Source organism: Chrysochloris asiatica, unplaced genomic scaffold, assembly GCF_000296735.1.
Source record: "Chrysochloris asiatica unplaced genomic scaffold, ChrAsi1.0 scaffold00103, whole genome shotgun sequence".
NCBI classification, from domain to species: Eukaryota; Metazoa; Chordata; class Mammalia; order Afrosoricida; family Chrysochloridae; genus Chrysochloris; species Chrysochloris asiatica.
In genome coordinates, this window is record NW_006408621.1 from 4,427,079 (window position 1) to 4,447,299 (window position 20,221).

Below are 20,221 nucleotides of genomic sequence, written 5' to 3' on the forward strand. Positions count from 1 at the left end.
ATGTGTTTTGGTAATTTTTTATGTTTTCTGATTGCCTCCAGGAAGATGTGATCAGGATGTGGTCTTCCCTTTTCACTCTCCTTATTGCTTAACTCAGAGCAACTTTTTTGGGCCTTAGTTGGGTCTGGGCCTCGGCAGCGGGCTGAGTTTGTTGGCCAGCTTCAACTGAATTTCCAAGATGGCAAACTACCTTATGTGCGGGAGGAGGCATTTTGAAGCTTTTACTATCTCAGCACAATTAACTAAACCAGAATTGTGAGAAAGAATTAGTTGCTGTCATTTAAAGTCACTAACATTTAGAATGTTTAATATGTAGTAAGGAGTACTGATGTGGCGCTGTAGAATTAGCACTGGACTGCTAACCACGAGGTCAGCAGTTCACACTCATCAGTCACTCCTCAGAAATCCTATTCAGGGTTGCTGAGTCAGATGGCACTTAACAACAGCAACAATGATTGTAGCAACAGATAATTAATAATGCCATTAACATTAATATTACCAAACTGCCTTCCAAAGTCTAGACTAATTTATACTTCTACTGATAATTTCCCTCCAAAATACCTCTCATTTTAATTTGTATCACTCATTCATTCATATATTTTATCCAATTTTATGTTGTTTTATTGATTTGTAGGCATTTAAACTGGTCTTGACAAAGCTACTTATTAATTTGTATGTTGTTATTGTTAAGTGCTGTGGGGTTAGTTCTGACTCATAGTGACCCTATGTAGGGTTCCTGAGGAGTGGCTGATGAGTTTGAACCTCTGACCCTGAGGTTCAAACCAAATTTGTGGTCTAGTACTTTATCCTGCAGTGCCACACCAGAGATCCTAGTATTATGAATCATCAAATTTGTATGTTGTTATTGTTAAGTGCCATCAAGTCGGTTCCGGCCCATAGCGACCCTGTATAGGATTTCCAAAGAGCGACTGGTGAGCTTGAACCGCCAACCCGGCAGTTCAAACGGCTTTGCAGTCTGGTGCAGTAACCCACAGCGCCACACCAGGACTCCTCAAAGTTGTACAGGTATCATCAAATAGAATGATTTCTATAGTTCTAGTGTGGTACTGTAGAATAAGCACTGGATTGCTAAAGGCAATGTCAGTTATTCAAATTCACCAGCACGTCTTAGAAACCCTATATAGGGTCACAACTCGATGGATGGCACTTAACAGCAACATATATTAAAAGAACATACATTAGAATGAAAGTTACAAGCTAAAAGAGAATTCACATACATACCTCTTTTCTATAATGATTGGCAGCATCCAAATTATCCAAAATAATGGTGTCTCCTAACAGCATACCAAATACTAAAAAAGTCAATAAATACATTTCTTAAATTAAGACATTTTCTTTGGCGATATTAAAATATAACACTATAAATCTTCCTTTAAAAGAACACTTTTAATTTTATATAACACTTTCCTCTAACAGGAAAAAATACTGAATAGAAATTAAATATTAATAAAACTATCACTTATAAACTAAATAAAATCATAGTTTTCAGAGTCAGTATTTGACAGAGCAGAACACGAATGCAACATCTGTACACTGTAATATCCTTTACCTGTTTCACAATGTTCTACATTATCTGGAAATGTCAACAAGTCTCGGGCAAAAATTGGATCTCCAGTGGGTTTAAAATAAAATTTTCCATTTCGTAAATGAGGTAGAGGCCTGAAAGTTAAGAATATTTTAAAAATATTAAACAAAACAGATGTAATTTGTGAAATGTAAAATATAATATGAAAAACATGTGACTATATATCATTTTGATCATATAATCAATTCCACATCCACCATAAGCGACACTCTTATATCATCAGCTTAGAAATACAAAACAAAACACGGTAAATAAAAATATTTGCTTGGTTTTGATCTGTACTACTATGTTCAATTAGTTTGCATAATTGATATAAGCAATAGACTGTAGTTTAGTCTGAGAAAGAAAGTAGTCCTTAAAGCTGACTTCAAATGGGGATGTCAAATTTTTATAATATGTAGACTATGGCTCTACAATGAATAAGGAAGGGCAAGGTTAAAATCTGAGACACATTTGAGGAAGGTATCCAGGCTCCCTCTTCCTCTCCGCCTCCTACCCAGCACACAGAATCTGCCACTGAAGTTCACAGAAAACAATGGAACTTAAGGGATAGGGACTGACTGAGGTGCCAGTTTTCCCTTCCATGTAGTGTACTGTTAGGTGCCATTGAGTCAGCTCTGACTCAGTGAACCTATGCACAACAAAAGGAAACACTGCCTCGTCCTGCACCATCCTCACAATTGTCATGTTTAAGACCACTGCTGCAGCAACTGTGTTAATCCATCTTGTTGGGAGTCTTTTTTTTTTTTTTTTTTTTGCTGACCCTCCACTATACCATGATGTCCTTTCCCAGGAACTCATCCCTCTTGATAATATTTACAAAATGTATGAGACAAAAGTCTCACTATCCTTGCTTCTAAGGAGCATTCTGGCTGTACTTCTTCCACGATAGATTTCTTTGTTCTTCTGTCAGACCATTGTACTTTCAATATTGTTCACTAACACCATCTTTCAGTCTTCCTTATTTACTGTACAATTTTCACATGCATATGAAGCAACTGATAATATCATGGCCTGCATCAGGTACACCTTAGTTTTCTACATGACACCTTTGCCCTTCAACACTTTAAAAAGGTCTTTCACAGCAGATTTTCCCAATGTAATAAATCATTTGATTTCTTGACTTCTACTTTCCTGAGCACCAACTGTGGATCTGAATAAATGAAAGTAGGAGTGCTGGGGGACTCTAGGAGCTAATCAATTATATCCCAGTAAGAGAATACCCAGGAGAGAGAGGATAACTAGTGTCTAGGAAGAACAACTAGTTTCACCCTAAAAACAATATGATTTCATTATAATCCAGGGATTCCTAACTGGAAGTTCCTGATCCTCCTAAAAGCTACACAAAATTTGGTATATTTGTGCTTATTTCCATTTTGTTTGTTCTGTTTCCAATAATCTAGTTTCTCTGACTCTTCTTAGCTTTGCTTTTAGGTAGATGTTGACTGTTTTGGCCTCATACACTTGATTGCTTAAGGGAATACATTACTGATGGGTGGTACTGTTTATTTTATAAATCAATCCTGGTATGGCACTGCAGGATAATGCACTAGACCGAAAGGTGGGCTTTAACTGCAAGGTGGGTGGTTCAAACTCGTCAGCTGCTCCTTGAAAACCCTATACAGGGTCACTATGAGTCAGAACCAACTCAATGGCACTTAACAACAACAACATTGTATGGCTGAAAGGTGGTTCTGGGAGTGGCTTCAGTTCCAAGTCTAAAGGGTATCTTAGGATGATTGCCTCAGGGATTAACTCGTCTCTGTATTTCTCCCATTCTACCTGTGGTCTTCTATTGTGTCAGAATGATTGGTAGTGGTATTCAGGCACCATCAAGCTTCTCTGGTCTCATGCTAGAAGAGGCAGGTGTTCACGGTGGCTATTAGTCTCGTGAACTAGTTTCTTTTTTCAATTATTGGTTTCCTTTTTTCTCTTTTGCTCCAGATGAGTACAGATCAATAGTTGGATCTCAGACGGCTGCTCACAAGCTTTTAAAACTCTAGACATTACTCATCAAACTAGGGTGAACACTTTTGTTAATGAACTATATTTATGCCAACTGACTGACTTGCTGTCATGTTTGACATTCAAAGCTCTTCCAAATTGTCAACTTATTTTTCCTAATTCACAAACCTCCTATATGCTTCTGACAAAGTTATATCCTATTCTCCAACATGTTTTACCACCTATATGATTCTTCTCATAAGGCTTTCTTTACCTGGAATGTCTTTAATCCCTTCTCTGAACATTTCAAATCAACATTTGTGTCTACCATGAAGTTTTCCTTTATCTTACCTACCTTCATTGACTTAAATTTATTATCATTCCCTCCCCAGAGTTCCGACAGCATTTCTTTCATTATCTCTTAGGAACTGAATTTATTTTAACTTGATTCTAGTTGTTTATAATTATGTTCAAGTAATATTTCCTTTTCATGTTACGCTTCTTAAGTACAAAATTAACACGTACCTTGCATTCCTCTAAATCTTAGCAAAGAGACATATTAAGGACCCAACTAATATAAATGAGCTAAATGTATTGTGTCATGTCCATATCATTATATCATTAGTATATAATGTAATGCTAATATTAGCATTAGGACTACTAAGGTCAGAGATTAGATTTGATTTTGTGTGTGTATATATCTGGTATACTTTTAATTTGCAAACAGCATGGGCAGCACATAAGAGCAAATGCACTGTAATATTCACATTAGTGAAGTATGCTCATTTATGATGAAGACAAAAATAATATAGGTAATCTGAGTCACTTCTCAGATTGCTTTGGATACATTTTTTAAGAGAAAGCATTTTTAATAAAAAATAGAAAACAGAATTCAGGAAAATCATTACTTTAATGTTTTTCTAACCTTTTCCAATCTGGAAGAGTCTTCTTATAAATAGAATCAAGGGGCAAAACCTGCTGACGACCTTGGGTTTCATCATAGATGCGACGTGCAGCATCAGTGGTCAGGGTGACCACGCAGTCCATGTCACTTGCCAAATGCCAGGAAATCACCATTGCTGCTCTATCATCTTCAATTTGCGCTAGGTGTGCAATCTACAACCCATTAAAAAAAATTAAAACTGTTTGAAATAAATATATAAAAACTTGACATTAAATATTTTAAAAGATCAAGTCTGCAACAGCAAAAACACTTTCTAAAGCACTTAGCTAAAAAAGGGAAAAATTCTCAAAATTATAAAAATTTACAGACTTGAGTATATATTAAACAGCAATAAATCTCTCTTCAAATTTTGGAAAACTTATTTCACAGATTACATTCTAGTAAATTTGCAAATAAGCAAATAAAACTATGTGGAATTTTTTACACCAAATCAACCTCAAAGTTGGTTTGAACCTCAACGTCAGCAGTTCAAACTCACCAGCCACTCTCTGGGAAACTCTATATACAGGGTCACTGTGAGTAAAAATCAACTCAACGGTACTTAAACAACAGTTAAAGATGCACATTTTTTTCACATTTTAATTCTCTAATTTGGGATGTGACAAACTGATAAAATACTCATAAAACACATTAAATAATACGCATACAAAATAATCATTGTTGTTTAAAGACTCAATTAAACATATAGTTCCATAGCATTCTGAGCAGGTATTTTATTCCAATACCTTAATACTGGGACAGTACCAACTTGATGGCACCTAACAACAACAATCACAATATTTCTTAAAAAAATAACAAATATAAATATTACAAAGAATCTTTTTTTTTTTTCTGCTTACAAGGTCATATCTTTGGAGCTTATGATACATCACACTTTTTTTTATTTAGGAATAACTGCCTTCAGTCGTAGGCATTCCTGGTCAAAGTTTCACCAACGCTGGAATACTGTGGCCAATTTCAAAACCTCATTCAATTTTCTTGGCATTGTCATATCTACCCTTACTCTTACCTGATCTGGTAGCAAAAACCATCCCCAGCAAGGAGAATGTCATGTGTCACTATTAGAAACCATCATAATTTCTATACCTGTATTCCAATTCTCTAGAAGTTAGTGGAAAAAAGATAAGAAAACAGATATGCAAACATGTAAATAAAGTAAGAACGATGTTATAGCTGAGTAGGAATGATTAGCACAAGTAAAGCAAAAGGGGTCATTTTGCATGTACTATGACAGGTACCCGTTCTATAGTTGTCCATAGGCACCTTAATCTCATAACCGGTGAAGACAGGCCTGAAAGCTCTAACTGACTCCTTAACTTTACATCTATATCTTAAATTTTCAGGTGATACAAGTTTATATAATATTGTTTGTTTTTTCAAAAGTCTAACCCTGAAATATGAACTCATTCTTTTTTACTTGCATACTAAATATTCTACTTCTTTGAGTACATTTCCAGCTTTACTGTGTATACTCGAGCCATTTCCATAGACGTTACTAATTTGTCATTATTTGGGAATTAAAAAAAAGGGAGATTTGAAGATATTTGAAATTGAGGAAGAAATAACTAAAGCATCCAAGTGAATTGGTGTTAAAACTAAATATACTGTAAATGTTGGGGGGGACATCATAGTCAACATTCACTATAGTCCAAGGTTAGTATAATTGTAAGATAAATGTCACAAAGAATTTTTAGAACAATAAGTCAGAAAGATTGAAAACAACTTGGAAGAAGAAAAGTATTCCTTTACCAGGTAAAGGAGGCTTATATTTCTGAAGGGGCAGAGGAAAAACTATATAAAATGAGATTTCCCTAGATTTTAAAGTTAGAAATATTTAGACAGGATATATATATATATATATAAAATGTTTATTAAAACATATTTCTCTGCTAATATTTATTTTATATTCTGATAAAAATCTTATACCCTGAGCAAGAATTTTATATTAAATGAACCACTGAAATGTGGTGTTAGTATCTAAAATCAGGCTATCAAAAAATCTACATGTTTTGAATCATAGGACTGCTTCTTTCTAGAAACTTTTTGATGAATAATATAAGACATCATATACTAGCATCACATGTTCCAATGTACTGTTTTTCATTCTTAATTTTTCAATTTGCAGATTTGAGATTAGTGGTACATGGTTTTGGTCATACATATCTCTGTAACTTTAGAATAACCACTGACACCTAGTTTGTGTGGTGCCCCTTATAAAGTCAGAGAGCAGTATATAAAGAAACTAACATGAACTTTGGAATCCAAGAGACCCTCATTTGTAACTAAGCTCAATTTCTTACTAATGCTATTATTTAAATTCTGTGAACTTGAGTTCTTAATCTATAAACTTTTTCATAATGCTATTTATTGCATACTTATAGACTACACTATAGTGTAAATGTAACTTTTATATGCACCAAGACAAAAAATACAAAAACCTGACAGCAGTGAAATCTTACCTATTGATAACTACACACAGAATATGAATGGATTAAATGCACCCGTCAAGAGGCAAATAGGAGAATGGCTAAGGATATATGACCCATCAATATACTGAGGAACACATTACACACACAGAGAAAAATAAGTTATACACACTGGAAACCAAATATTGTGGTGGCTAGAACCAAAGCTGTAGTATCTATGAGGTATGCTGCTGTACATACACAATAAGGCACAGTGATAACGACCACAGACTCAAGAGTAAGAGCTGCTAACGCTGAATCCTAGCTCAGCTGCTTGCTAGCTGTGTAATCTTGAACAGATCATTTCATCTCTGAATCTGTTTCAACTTCCTCAACTTTAAATGGGCTAAAACCAGAAAACCGAGTAGCATATTAAATGGAAAAGTGTAACAATTTAAGCACATGTACACATAACAGAAATCTTAACACCATTAAAAATTGAAGGTGTCAGAAAACAGTAGATGACAGAGGATGTAGAAAGACCTAAACTCTGATTAATTTACTAATAGTTGGAAATAGATATTCTGACCTAGAAAAATATAAAACCAAATGGCTATCATTGAATAACATGATAAAACTCAATAAACAAACAACTCATTTGACAAAAGGCAAAGCCAAAGAAGAGAAGAAAGAATGGCACTTTTTCCCTCCTTAGAAACAGAGTTTTCCTTATTGATCTTAAGTTTTAGAGTAGCCCAGAATTTCCTAACAACATTAGACTTACAATTCAGAAAGATTCTGATCTTTCTCTCTTCTGTTGTCTCATTTAAGGTGAGATATCTCTAAAGTTGCTGGCTACTTACAAAGCTATACAACAGGACAAGCACTGGATTAACTCATAACAACATAGCTTCTGCCACAGCCCTCAATGATAGTAAGAATTACAGAACTAATGATGCATTTCAGTTTTAGTCAAAATGACACTATATTATAACGTCATTTGTAAATAATACAGAATTTACATAACAAAACAAAATAATAAAATGGAATGTCTCTTAAAAGACATAAACACGAACCTTTCCCAAAACATCTGTACTGCCTTTGGTATAGTTTGGAAGCGTACATGATCGTCTAGGTTTTTTCTTCAGCTCTTCCTGTTCTGTTATCTTATTTTTCAAAAGTGCTTCAATATGTGTCATCTGGAAGTTATAAAGAAAAGAAAAATTAATTATAAGGCTGGTTACTCTTGTACCAGGTAGACCATAATTACAGTTGAGGAAAATTAATGATTTGGAAAACTCAAGAATAAAGGTAATTTTATGTGTTGTTGTTGTTTAGTACTGTTGAGTCAGTTCTGACCCAGAGCGACCCTGTGTAGGGTTTCCAAGGAGCGGCTGGGGAGCCTGAACGACTCACCTTGCATTTCAAATCGACTTTGCAGTCCAGTGCATTAATCCACAGTACCACACCACGACTGCTAATATGTAGACATCATTTAAAAACATTATTGCTATTCACCTTACTGAATTTTCTTTGAATCAAAGTTATATATGTTAAAAACACAACTACAGAATGACGTACATAGCAACCTGAACTCAGTCGACAAATGAAAGAGTCAAGAACAGAATAAAATCATAAGAATAGAGGATCTGGGAGGTCAAAACAATTACAAAGTGAAAGAAGATAAACAGAGAAGAACAGAGATCCAGGTGGTGGGAAGGTCAGGTAGATTACTGGATAAAATACACTATCTTAAATGGAGGGAAGAACTAATGGAATATAAGGTAACCACAATGGGGTTGGGGTGGGGGTAGAGGGTTTATTTTGGGTGTTGGGGAGGGCAATACAAGAAGGGGGGAGGAGGTAGAAGAACAAGATAGATAGGGGAACATTGAGACAGATTTGCATGGCCTAGTGGGACAGAGATAAATAGTGATGCATACTCAACCTTGGAACAACAGGGCTCTGGGATACAGGGATCTCAGTATAGCTTGAAGAGGGTAAATAACACTAAAATCCTTGACTGCCTTATGAATATTAGTTTCTCTGGCCTACTATTATAAAATAGAAACTTGAGTGGGATAGAAGGGAAATGTTGGGAAACATGATTAGAGAAAACTTGTAAGCCCGCCTTCAGCGTATAGCTGATTGGAATACCTAAACAGGGCTCTACAACTTGCCCAGTGAAAAAGGCCTCATGCAAAACCTTTACAGAGTATAGGATAGGACCTTAGGTGGAATCCTGAGTCCCATCCACAACCTTATGAAGTGAGACATTCCCACTAGAAAGGACAAGCAGAACAGCTACAGTGACAGAAGATACATCTTCATGATGAACCTGACCTATACTCAGAGTGGTAGTTACTTTAAATACCAACAGAGAGGGAAAGAGTCTTTACATCAAGTATCAATGCTATCCGCTCTGTGCACAGGGTAGACAGGGATGGGCAACTTAGACACTGGCTACCTAAAATGAGGGGGGGGGGGGGCAATAAAGGCACGAAGTGACTGGCTTACGAGGTTTCAAGAGGGAGTTTAGTATAAGAGTATGGGGGGGGAAAGAAAGAGGCCCCACTGAATAGCTGTCATCTTGTCTAGATGGGTCTGGTGAAAAGAGATGGGGATAAAATTCCTAAGATTCAATAGTGAGTAACTGTTAAATCATGACTAATCGTGACTGTCACAATTGTAATGATAGAAGTTTTGTAACAAAAAAAGGGGAGTGGTTCATCTTACAGTCCAGAAACAGAGGACCCTAGGACCATCGAGAGAGGAACGCACAAGTAGAATGCGGGGCCTTATCCAGAGAAGCAGCAGCGCCAGAGATAGAGGCAGAGATGGGGGCATGGAGAGGGGGAGCGGCTGAGGACTCTAGATTCATGGACTAAGAAGAGAAGGACTCCGAGCTAGTGGCCAGGAGCTTACTCGAAGAATGTGCCTTTTGGAGATGTAAACTGTTATATATGCCTGAGTGGTTTTTTCGTTTGTGTGTTTTTTAAAAAGCTAAAGTGGATAGAGAGAAACACTGTTAACTGATGGTACATGGGGGGATTATAATCAATGTAATGGAACAAGGTGTAAGATTTGATGAATGTAAAACTGATGATATGCCCTGTAAACTTTCACTCAATCCACAATAAAAACCTTAAATGAAAAAAAACAAAACAAAACAAAAAACCCAAATGGCCGACAGATACTTAGCCCAAGAGCAGGCCCTGAAAACAACAACAACAAAAGTAATGGGCAACCTGGACATTGGCTACCCAAAATGTGAGGGCTACAAAGCCAAGAAGTGACTGGCTTATCAGCTTTCAAAACGGAGCCTAGATCCAGAGGGCGTAGAGGAAGGTAGAATCTCCACTGAGTAGTAGCCAATCTGTCTGGGCGAGGCTGATGAAAGGAGATGGGGACAGGTCTCTTTTGGTACAATAGTGAATAATAGTTATCAGGACTGACTGTGAGGGTTGGAAATGTAAAGGTAGACGTTTTGTATCAAAAGGAGGGCAGTGATTGACTTTTCAGTCTAGAAGCAGAGGTCCCTGGGACCATCAAGGCAGAAGAGTGAAGTATGGGACCCTACCCAGAGAAGCAATGATGTCAGAGATGGAGGCAGAGACGATGATGTGGAGAGATGGAGCAGCTGGGGACTCCAGACCCAGAGAGGGAGAGGGGCTGTGTACTAACGACTGGGGGCAGACTTGCAGGTTATACCCTTTGGTTGGTTGATGATGCATAGAGGGGATTGTAACTATGGCAATGAAACGATATACGATAGGATGAATGTGAAGCTAATGTTCTCCAATGTAAACTATCACATAATTCACAATAAAACATTTAAAAAAAAAAAAAAAGGTAAGTTAAAGAAAAATCTATATTACTTTTTATTCCATTCCCTTATTTTCTTTGCCACCATGTTGTTACTTTTGCACTCTCTTCAATGTAGTATTTAAGCTGGAGTATTGTTAACTGCATTAATTAATTAAAAATACAAGTTGCAGTTTTTCAGAAAGAACCAAACCTTTTCTTAGCCCTTCTGACTATCTAGCTAGTTGACTGGATTATAACTAACACATGCCTTTGTACCCAACCCAACAGGGTTCTTAGTTCCTAGTGAAATACAAATTGGAAAAAAATATTTACAATTTTTTATAAGGAAAATTTTTTTAATGTATACTTAAAAAAAAATTGTACCTGTTGCGTTGTAGGAATGTCAATGCTATGTGTTTTAAGTTCATTCCGAAGCTGAGCCTCTTTTAATTTTGCTTCTTCAACTTGACCTAAAACACAAAAAACATTTCTGTTGGCAAATATTTAATTTTTAATCCCTTCTGTTTTAATTCTTTAAACAACTGAGCAGTTTCAAAATTAAACTAAAAATCTAAAATTACACTCAAGTCTCATTCATAAAAATGAGAAGCAAAATATAATTGGCTAAGGGGGGTATTAAGGAGCTCTGGTAGTGTAGTGGTTACAGATCGGGCTGCAAACCGCAAGGTCAGCAGTTCGAAACTACCAGTTGTTCCATGGGAGAAAGATGAGGCATTCTATTCCCGTAAAGATTTACAGCCTCGGAACCCTGTACAGGGTCGCCATGAGTCGGCGTAGACTCCATGGCACACAGCCAAGGGGGATATTATGTTATTGTATTACAATCTGAGTGATCTTGACAAGTCATTTAATCTTAACGTATACAATTATATATATATAATTACATTTAAACTTAATCTCAGAAGCGAACAGCATTTCGTAAAAACAAATTTTAGTGTTACTAAAATGATATTCTTCATCTTTTACTACTCTAACTGTTCTTGAATTTGAAGGGATATACAAAAGTGAACACTTTATATATATATTGGTTAAATGACTAAAATCTTAGCCATGCAATTAACACAAATAAATTAAAATGACAAATGAAGAGATTATACAACACAACTAATCAAATGCTTTGTGTTAACTGTACATAAACATTTTTTAAAACTGCAGTAAAGCATTCTATGTACTGACTCAAGAATAAGTTACATCCTTAATTATCAGTGGATGCTGACCCAGACAGCTCCATGGTAAGAAATGCTGCATACATTTTAACTAAAATGCATATCTATGACCTAAAATAAAGTTCAGTTACACATCACACCCTCACAGTGATATTTTCATTCAGATGCTTTATCGTGAGCAACATGTAAATATTATTATTGCTGTGCTGAAAACCTTTCAAAACTTAAGTAATCCACAGATCCAGATTTTTAACTAACAGAAAACCTCAAAATTTTTAGGTAAAGCAAAATAAAAATTTTAAACAAAGGAATAAGTGATCAAATAACAAATAATAAATCCTATCACTACTACCTTTCTGAAGTGTTCTGCTTTTGAATACAAAATGACTTACATTTCATTTCATCAAGAAGCTGTTTGCTGGCTTCAAATAAACTTCTATACATAATAATAGACTTAGATAATTGGTCCTTCTCTTTTGTAAGTGCTGCCATTTGTTGTTGCTTCTTAACATCTAAAATTTAAAAAAGTCACATAATTTGCTTACAATTTTTAAATTCCGACTTTTCCAAAACTTAACATAATCTGATCAGATAAAAACACCATGTTGACAGAAAGCAAAACAATCTATTTGTCTAAAAACTTACCATCATAAAACATAAATGGTAGGATATATGGTGCTAATGTTCTTGATAAAGCTGGTAGCTGAGGCTCAAATACAATAAGATACTCAGTGCTATCCTTTCCAGGACTGTTTTCTGCCAGCACCAGGCTCTGTACAAATAAGAAAACCCTAGATTTAAAAAGATATTTTCCAACAGACAAATATTACAAATATCACTGTGCTCTACTTTCAAATAAATTCTAAGTTTTAAAGGCAAGTCACTGACTCTTAAGATACATTAAATACTCAATAAAACATCTACATCACTATCCAACACATAAAACTTTTTTTTTACCTGTTGTTGTTTAGAAAGCCAAATGATTTTATCAATTAACAGCTTGTACACAAATGATAAACAAAGGAAAATTACAAGAAAAAGTATCTTTTCCTTGGAACCAGAAATATTATTGGCCACTTTTATGTACTTGATTCCCAACCTTTAGGTTGAAGCAGTATGAAATAGCTGATGTTGTGTAAGTTATAAAACTAATCACAAAGAAATGCCCAAAGCCCACTGCTGCGTTTAAGTTACAGTGGTTGCCATGGAAATAGACCCATCAGTCCCTGGTGGCAGAGCAAGAGGTCCTGAAAGACACTGAAAATTTGTTTTTAAAGAATTGTTATTTTCTTCATTAACACACAAAAAGCTTTTAGATATATGCTAGTCTACGATCATTACATATAACTAGTAAATGATGCAAATATAAATATTTATATCCCAAATTATTTTATTCCCAGTTCTACTGAAAATAGATCTTAGCTAGTCTGTTGTTTAGACTACAAGAATACAACATATAAATAGAAAAGTAAAATTAAAATATTCACAATTGGCAGGACACTGTAAAATAGTAAAATTTTAAGTTACAGCTAACAGCTTTTTCCAATGAAAACAGATTCAGAACTTCCATTTAACAGTCCTTAATTCTATTTAGTCTCTAGAAATGATTTTAATATATTTAGCTGAATGAAAACACATGAAAAATATATTTTAATTTAAAAAAATAAAATATCCTTCATACTTTAGCAACTTTCTTTTAAATACTCAGTTTGATTTCTTCATCAATCCATGTGGATACACAGATAACAATTTGAAAAATATATGCTTTACACAATAATATCCACTCATTGAGTGAAGAACATTTAGGTTAAGTATTTTTTAAACAGTCATTTCCAATACAGCAAAGGAAACTCCTTGAAATACATCCTTGTATATGTGATTTCAGTGATGGATAATGAGAACTATAATGACTAGCTAAAACTTTATTTTAATAAGTAGTATCAAGTTTCCCTCCAGAAGCTTATCAATTTATCCTCTCATCAGCAGTGTATGAAAATACCCTATTCCCTTGATGCCCGCTAACACTTAATATAAATCACATATTTTTCTCTAAAGAGATGAAGTAAAAAACAGTAAATTATTATTGAAACTAGCATTTCTATAATTCATATTAAGGCCACACTTATTTATTTGCCTTTGTACTTAGTTTTCTATTTATTGCCTATTTCTCATTGACTAGAGGAGTCCTGATGGGGCGCTACAGGATAACACACTGGACTGTAAGATCAGTTTGATACACAAGGTTGGCAGTTCGAACTCACCAGCAGTTGCTCCCTGGAAACCCTATACTGGGTCACTGGGAGTCGGAACTGACTTGTTGGCACATAACAATAACAATTATTGACTAGCAGTATATTGTTTACATGGTTTGAAGAATAGGATCAATATATTAATTCTCTATTACATATACTGTAATATTTCTCTTCAGTTTATTACCTTTTAAAAAGTGCCTTCTTATTTTACGACAGAATCATGTAACAAATCTTGCACATGTCATCATTCAGTAACATAATGCCACTATTCTTTCAATTCTGTTTAAGATAACTTTATGGTACATAAAGCTTTAATTTTTAATATAGTTTAAATAGTCTTTTCCTTGTGTCTTCCTTAAGGAGGGCTTACCTAACCCAACAGGTTTATAGTTTTTAATCCTTGTGAACATTAGTTGTATTCTGGGCCACTGTTTTCCTAAATTTCCCTAATGTAAACAATTATTTAAATTCATGTTAAAAATCAAATTCCAGAGCCCCGCAACAATACACAGGCCAAGCATCAAGTGGGATCTGGGAATTTAGGGTTATTCAGTGTGGTATTAGGGACCTCTAGCGGTTAAAGGAAGGAGCACGGTGGCTCCACATGATAAGCACTGGACTGCGAACCACAAGGTCCACAGTTAGAGCCTGCCAGTTGTTCCATGGGGAAAAGGTGAGACTTTCTGCTCCAGAGAAGATTTAATGCCTTGGAAACCCTATACGGGGTCACTAGGAGTCAGAACCAACTAAGTGGCACTTAACAAGTGGTTAGAGGTAATTAAAATGCATAACATGTGAGCTTAGAGTCTATACATGTTGTTGTGAAGTGCCATCGAGTAAGTTCTCACTCACATCGACTCTGATATGGGGATTCCAAAGAGTGGCTTGTGGGTTTGAACTACCAACCTTATGGCTAGCAGTCCAGAGTTGATCCTACAGAGCCACACTAGGACTCCAAAGTCTATATATAGCTCTAGGGAATAACGTAAGTTACTGTCTTAAACCTCATAAATGTATACAGCAGGGTAAGCAGTTTGAAATGCCTATGGGGCAAGGAAATAAATACATAATGTGGGTCAGGTAAATTCTTCTAAGAGAAACCCATTTTTCATATTAAATATCTCTCCCCTGCACTTACTGCCCCCACCATCACTAGCTAATTTTTTTATACTACAAGAAAATTTCACTTTACAATTAAAAGAAAAATAAAACAAGTGTGAATGTAAGTGGAAAGTGACAACTACTTTAAGGTCAAAAGATGAAAGATGGCAATAATCAAAGCTTACTAATAAGTGCATACCATGAGTCCAATCGATTCTACTTCTAGCAATTTCTTAAAACAAACTTTGCAAAGAAACTAAAGTTTCACCGAGAAGTGTGATCAAATAAATTGTGGCCATTAATACAATGACACTGTCTTGTATTTATATACAAAGAAATATACTTAAGAGATTTTAAACAAGGTATTTAAAAAATAGTACAGTTATATTAGTATTAATGAAATTTTACACACGTAGTGTACATATAAATCATATACACACAAGGTATGCACGTGTAGTGAAAAGTATGGAAGGTTATGGACTAAGTTGGGAATCATTTCAAAAGGGCAGCATTATGGTGATTATTTTTTTAAGTTTTTTATTTTACTTTTTTATTCTCATGAAACTATTTCCATTGAAAGAGTGAGAAAAAAAAAGAATAACAAAGACAAATAGATTTAATAAATGTATCTAGGCATGTTAATGTTTTACCTGAACTAAACCTTACTGTTTCCATCCACCAAATGGAAGATTTTCAATGAAACATTAAGTATCATATTGTTATTGAACATCATGCAGTACTAGAATGAAAGAAAGCTGCTTACTACCAATAGAGAAAAGGGGGACCTAGTTAATGGTGATTATAAACATAGGCTTAATTTGCAAAAGCTAAGAACAAATCAATACATTTAAGCTGACCTTCCAATTTAGTGCTATAATTATATCATTTCATAACTATACACAACAAAGAATATCTCAAAATATGGTGAGTTAAAGAAATTTTATCTACCAAAAGGTATAAATTTACCGTGATATTAGCCGAACCATTCACAAAGGGAAATTCAAGTGTTTTAACTTTTCCAATAAAGAGGGGTACATCAGTATCTTCCTCATTGGAACCTTTAATAGTAGCTATTACTGTGCCAACCATATCAAGTCCAGTATGATTGCTGTATTCATCCTTAAAGTAAACAAGGGGAAACAACTAATTAGAAGATTAAGACCCAGAGACTATGTAAACCCTAAACATTAGATTATCCTGATCCTTCTTAATCCAAGCACAGAATTCAGCTGTAAGACTAAACATTCTACAGGCAGGAAGTAGTCTCAAAAATTACAAGAAAACTCAAGACTTTTATCCAATATAATGATTCTTAGTTTCTTAATTACAAAGAACGCTCATTTAAAAATTTCATCTTACTATGTGCTTTTTATTATTATTATTATTTTAAATGTTTTATTGTGAATTATAGCGTAGTGGTTACGAATCGGGCTGCGAACTTTAAGGTCAGCGGTTTGAAACTACCAGCTGCTCCGCGGGAGAAAGATGAGGCTTTCTACTCCTGCAAAGATTTACACCCTCGGAAACCCTATACAGGGTCGCTATGGGTCGGAACCGACTCGATGGCACATAACAACAACAACAACAATTGTGAATTATATGATAGTTTACATGGGAGAACTTTAGTTTTGCATTCATTCCATCGTATAACATCTCATTGCCATGGTTCCAATCCCCTCCATGCATCATCAACCACCCAAAGGGTATAACCCAGAAACCCGCCCCCTACACTTCCCCCTCCTCCCCCCAGTTTTCCGCCCACAGTCCCTTTCCCTCTCTGGGTCCAAAGTCCCAGTTGCTTCATCACTCCACGTCATCATCTCTGTCTCTATCTCAGGCATCTCCGTTTCTCTGGGTAGGGTCCTGCTTTCGGCTCTTCTCCGTTGATGGTCCCATAGGCCTCTGCTCCTATCCTGGAGAATTAATCACTCCCTTCCTTGTTACAAAACTTCTACCTTTGCATTTCCAACCCTCATAATCCATCCTGATAAGCATTATTCACTACAGTATCACGAGTTACTTACTATGTGCTTTTAACATTCACTGATACGAAAAACAATTACAAAAAGATAATATACAAACAGACATAAAACATATACAAATCCTTGTTATTTTTTAACTTCAAAAGCATTTACATACATTTCAAATGCAACAGTACCCATATGTGTGAAGTATCCTGCATTCTTCAGTAAATCTATGGTACTCTGTTTTACCCCAGAGTAAGATGTCTGGTGAAAAGAGAAGAACTAATTTGTGTCTGAAACAGGAAAATAAGCATGAAAGGAGTTAACGTATCCCATCAGTCAAATTTTCCACAAAGGTGAAGTCCCAGTACTATGGTTTACATGTTTTTCCTTAATATTCTCAGCAATTCTATTGTTGCTTATCTTCCAAGTAATCAGCAGTGTTGAGGAGCTCTGAGTTTCTTCCTTAACTATGATCAGTCATCAGAGCAGATCTCTTATATAAAATTAATAGTTAATGAACTTCTTTCTACCCCCTTCAGTTAATTGGAAACTGAGAAGTCAAATTAGTCCACATACATTAAAAAGGGAAGCAAAAGTAAACAGTAAGGGAGTATGAGTATATATTTGGAAAGGCTGATGATGTATTTCTGTTTTGAGTCAGTTCTTAGTACATCTCAATCTATGTATAGTGTTATATATTTTATACTCATATTCAAGCATAAAGACTTTGAATTTTAGAAATGTTTAAATTCATCTGCACAAATTTACCTTACAAATCTTTAACTGAATAATCAAGAACTACTGTATAACTGGAGTCCTGGTGTGGCGTGTGGGATAATGCACCAGACCACAAGGTTGGTTTGCATTGCAAGGTCAGTGGTTCAAATTCACCAGTTGCTCCTTGGAAACATTATTGTTGTTGTTGTGTGCCGTGGAGTTGGTTCCGACTCACAGCGACCCTGTACAGGGTTTCCGAGGCTGTAAATCTTTACGGGAGCTGAAAGCCTCATCTTTCTCCGGCGGAACAGCTGGTAGTTTCAAACTGCTGACCCTGAGGTTCACAGCCCGATTCGTAACCACTATGCTAGCAGAGCTCCTTTGGAAACACTATACAGGGTCACTATGAGTCAGAACCTACTCAACAGCACTCAACAGCAACAACTCTATAACTGGAGTACCGGTGTGGTGCTGTGGATTAATGTGCTGAACTGCAAGGTCAGTTTGAACTGCAAGGTCGGTGGTTCAAGCTCACCAGCTATTCCTCAGTTCACTATGAGTTGGAACCAACTCAACAGCACTTAACAACTCTAACTACTGCAAACTAAAATTATAAATAATAATTTTTCTTATTACCCTGTATAGAGCTGTAAGCAAATGAACAATACCGTGATACTGAGACGCAAATCTTTGACCAAGGTCCTACTGGAAACTGAGCGAACATTAGAAACAGCTGGTGTTGCTGGTTGGATTTCAGGAACTAACTTCACAGGTTGATTAGGAAGAACATCAACAATAACCTTACAAAACAAAAGCAGCATTCTGATTAACAACATACTGATACATTAGTACAGACAGTTCCCAACTTAGCATGAGGTTCTGACGACTCCATCATAAGTCTGTTCATAACACGAATCAAATACTTCATTAAAACAATTTTTTTTTCAATATTTTTGCATTTTAACTTCTTTCATAGGAGAAAGATGAGACTGTCTGCTCCCATAAAGATTTAGAGTCTTGGAAACCCTAATGAGTATTTCTATTCTGCAATGGGCTTAGGTTTGGTTTACATCTTTATAAAGTCATTATTATCTTTTATATCTTTATTAATCTGATCTTTGTCTTTTGGGACTGGATATATTACATATACACTTACAGATATATTTTAATATATACGTATTACTAATGATGAGATGTAAAAAACAAACAAACCAAAAAACAAAAGATGAATGTAAGGGCATTTTATTATAAATAAAATATACATATTCTTAACAGAAAAAGAAAAAAAAAAAAGATGGCTTCTACTATATGAGTCCTGGTGTGGTGCTATAGGATACGCACTAGACTGTTAACTGCAAGGCCAGTGCTTCAAACCCAGCCATTCCTTGGAAACACTATACAGGATGGTTATGAGTTGGAACCCGAAGGCACTTAATAACAAAAACATCATATTAAATGAAATGAAATGCTACCTTCTAAAATTTATTTCCATTAATCCTTTAAAAGCAATCTAATTATTTGAAAACTACAGGATTAGATTGCTCAGATTTCTTTTTCAATGTTTACAATCATCTAAGACAAAATTTTAGCAACATTAACAAATAATTATATGTTAAGCGAAAACTGCCTGAAACTTTACCACCCAAAATTTTAGTAACTGAAATGTTTATTTAAAATTTTTCACTTATGGTTCTTATGCACTACCTTACTGTGACACACTCCAACATACTGACTAATTATACCTTCAAAAACAGGCCAAATTACTTAACATAATTTAAATATATTTCATTTTAATTTTCCTGAAAATTACATTATTTATGATTTGCAGCCAATAAACAACTCACTTTGAAAGAAAACATTTTATTCTATAAATATTCATAAAACTTGCAAAGTTAACTTTGGTATATAAAGAGGATATGCAAACCTGTTCACTGTTGAGAATATTTGCTTTATCCATCGTAAAACCAAACTGGACACAATACGTGCCCACTTTGTTAGGAATTACCTTATCCCTAAAAGGAAAGTGATAAGATTGTTAACAATTTGTAACTAAAGAAAGAAAGAATTCAAAGCATCAACATTTATATTCCTCTACAAAACGTAAATGCATAAGAAGAAGAGAATTACTATTACTATATCCAGCTTCATTCAGTCAACAAATATTTGGGTGTCAGACTCATCCCAGATTCCTGTACATTCTCTCAGAAAACATCTAGAACAAAGGCCCTGGAAATGGCAAATACTGAAATAGGAATATAAAATTGAGAAAAT

General features: G+C 35.2%; 1 protein-coding gene across 1 annotated transcript in view; it reads right to left on the reverse strand.

Moving 5' to 3' along the window:
* SMCHD1 (structural maintenance of chromosomes flexible hinge domain containing 1) overlaps positions 1–20,221 on the reverse strand; it is a 239,197-nt gene that overhangs the window by 25,956 nt on the left and 193,020 nt on the right. Inside the window, exons 35-44 of the mRNA XM_006867274.1 lie at positions 19,875–19,962; positions 18,619–18,750; positions 16,233–16,385; positions 12,559–12,685; positions 12,306–12,425; positions 11,111–11,196; positions 7,996–8,118; positions 4,476–4,666; positions 1,571–1,680; positions 1,243–1,313 (exon numbers count right to left, since the gene is read on the reverse strand). Of these exons, the coding sequence (XP_006867336.1) occupies positions 1,243–1,313; positions 1,571–1,680; positions 4,476–4,666; positions 7,996–8,118; positions 11,111–11,196; positions 12,306–12,425; positions 12,559–12,685; positions 16,233–16,385; positions 18,619–18,750; positions 19,875–19,962 (1,201 nt within the window). The remainder of the gene's footprint in view (positions 1–1,242; positions 1,314–1,570; positions 1,681–4,475; positions 4,667–7,995; positions 8,119–11,110; positions 11,197–12,305; positions 12,426–12,558; positions 12,686–16,232; positions 16,386–18,618; positions 18,751–19,874; positions 19,963–20,221) is intronic.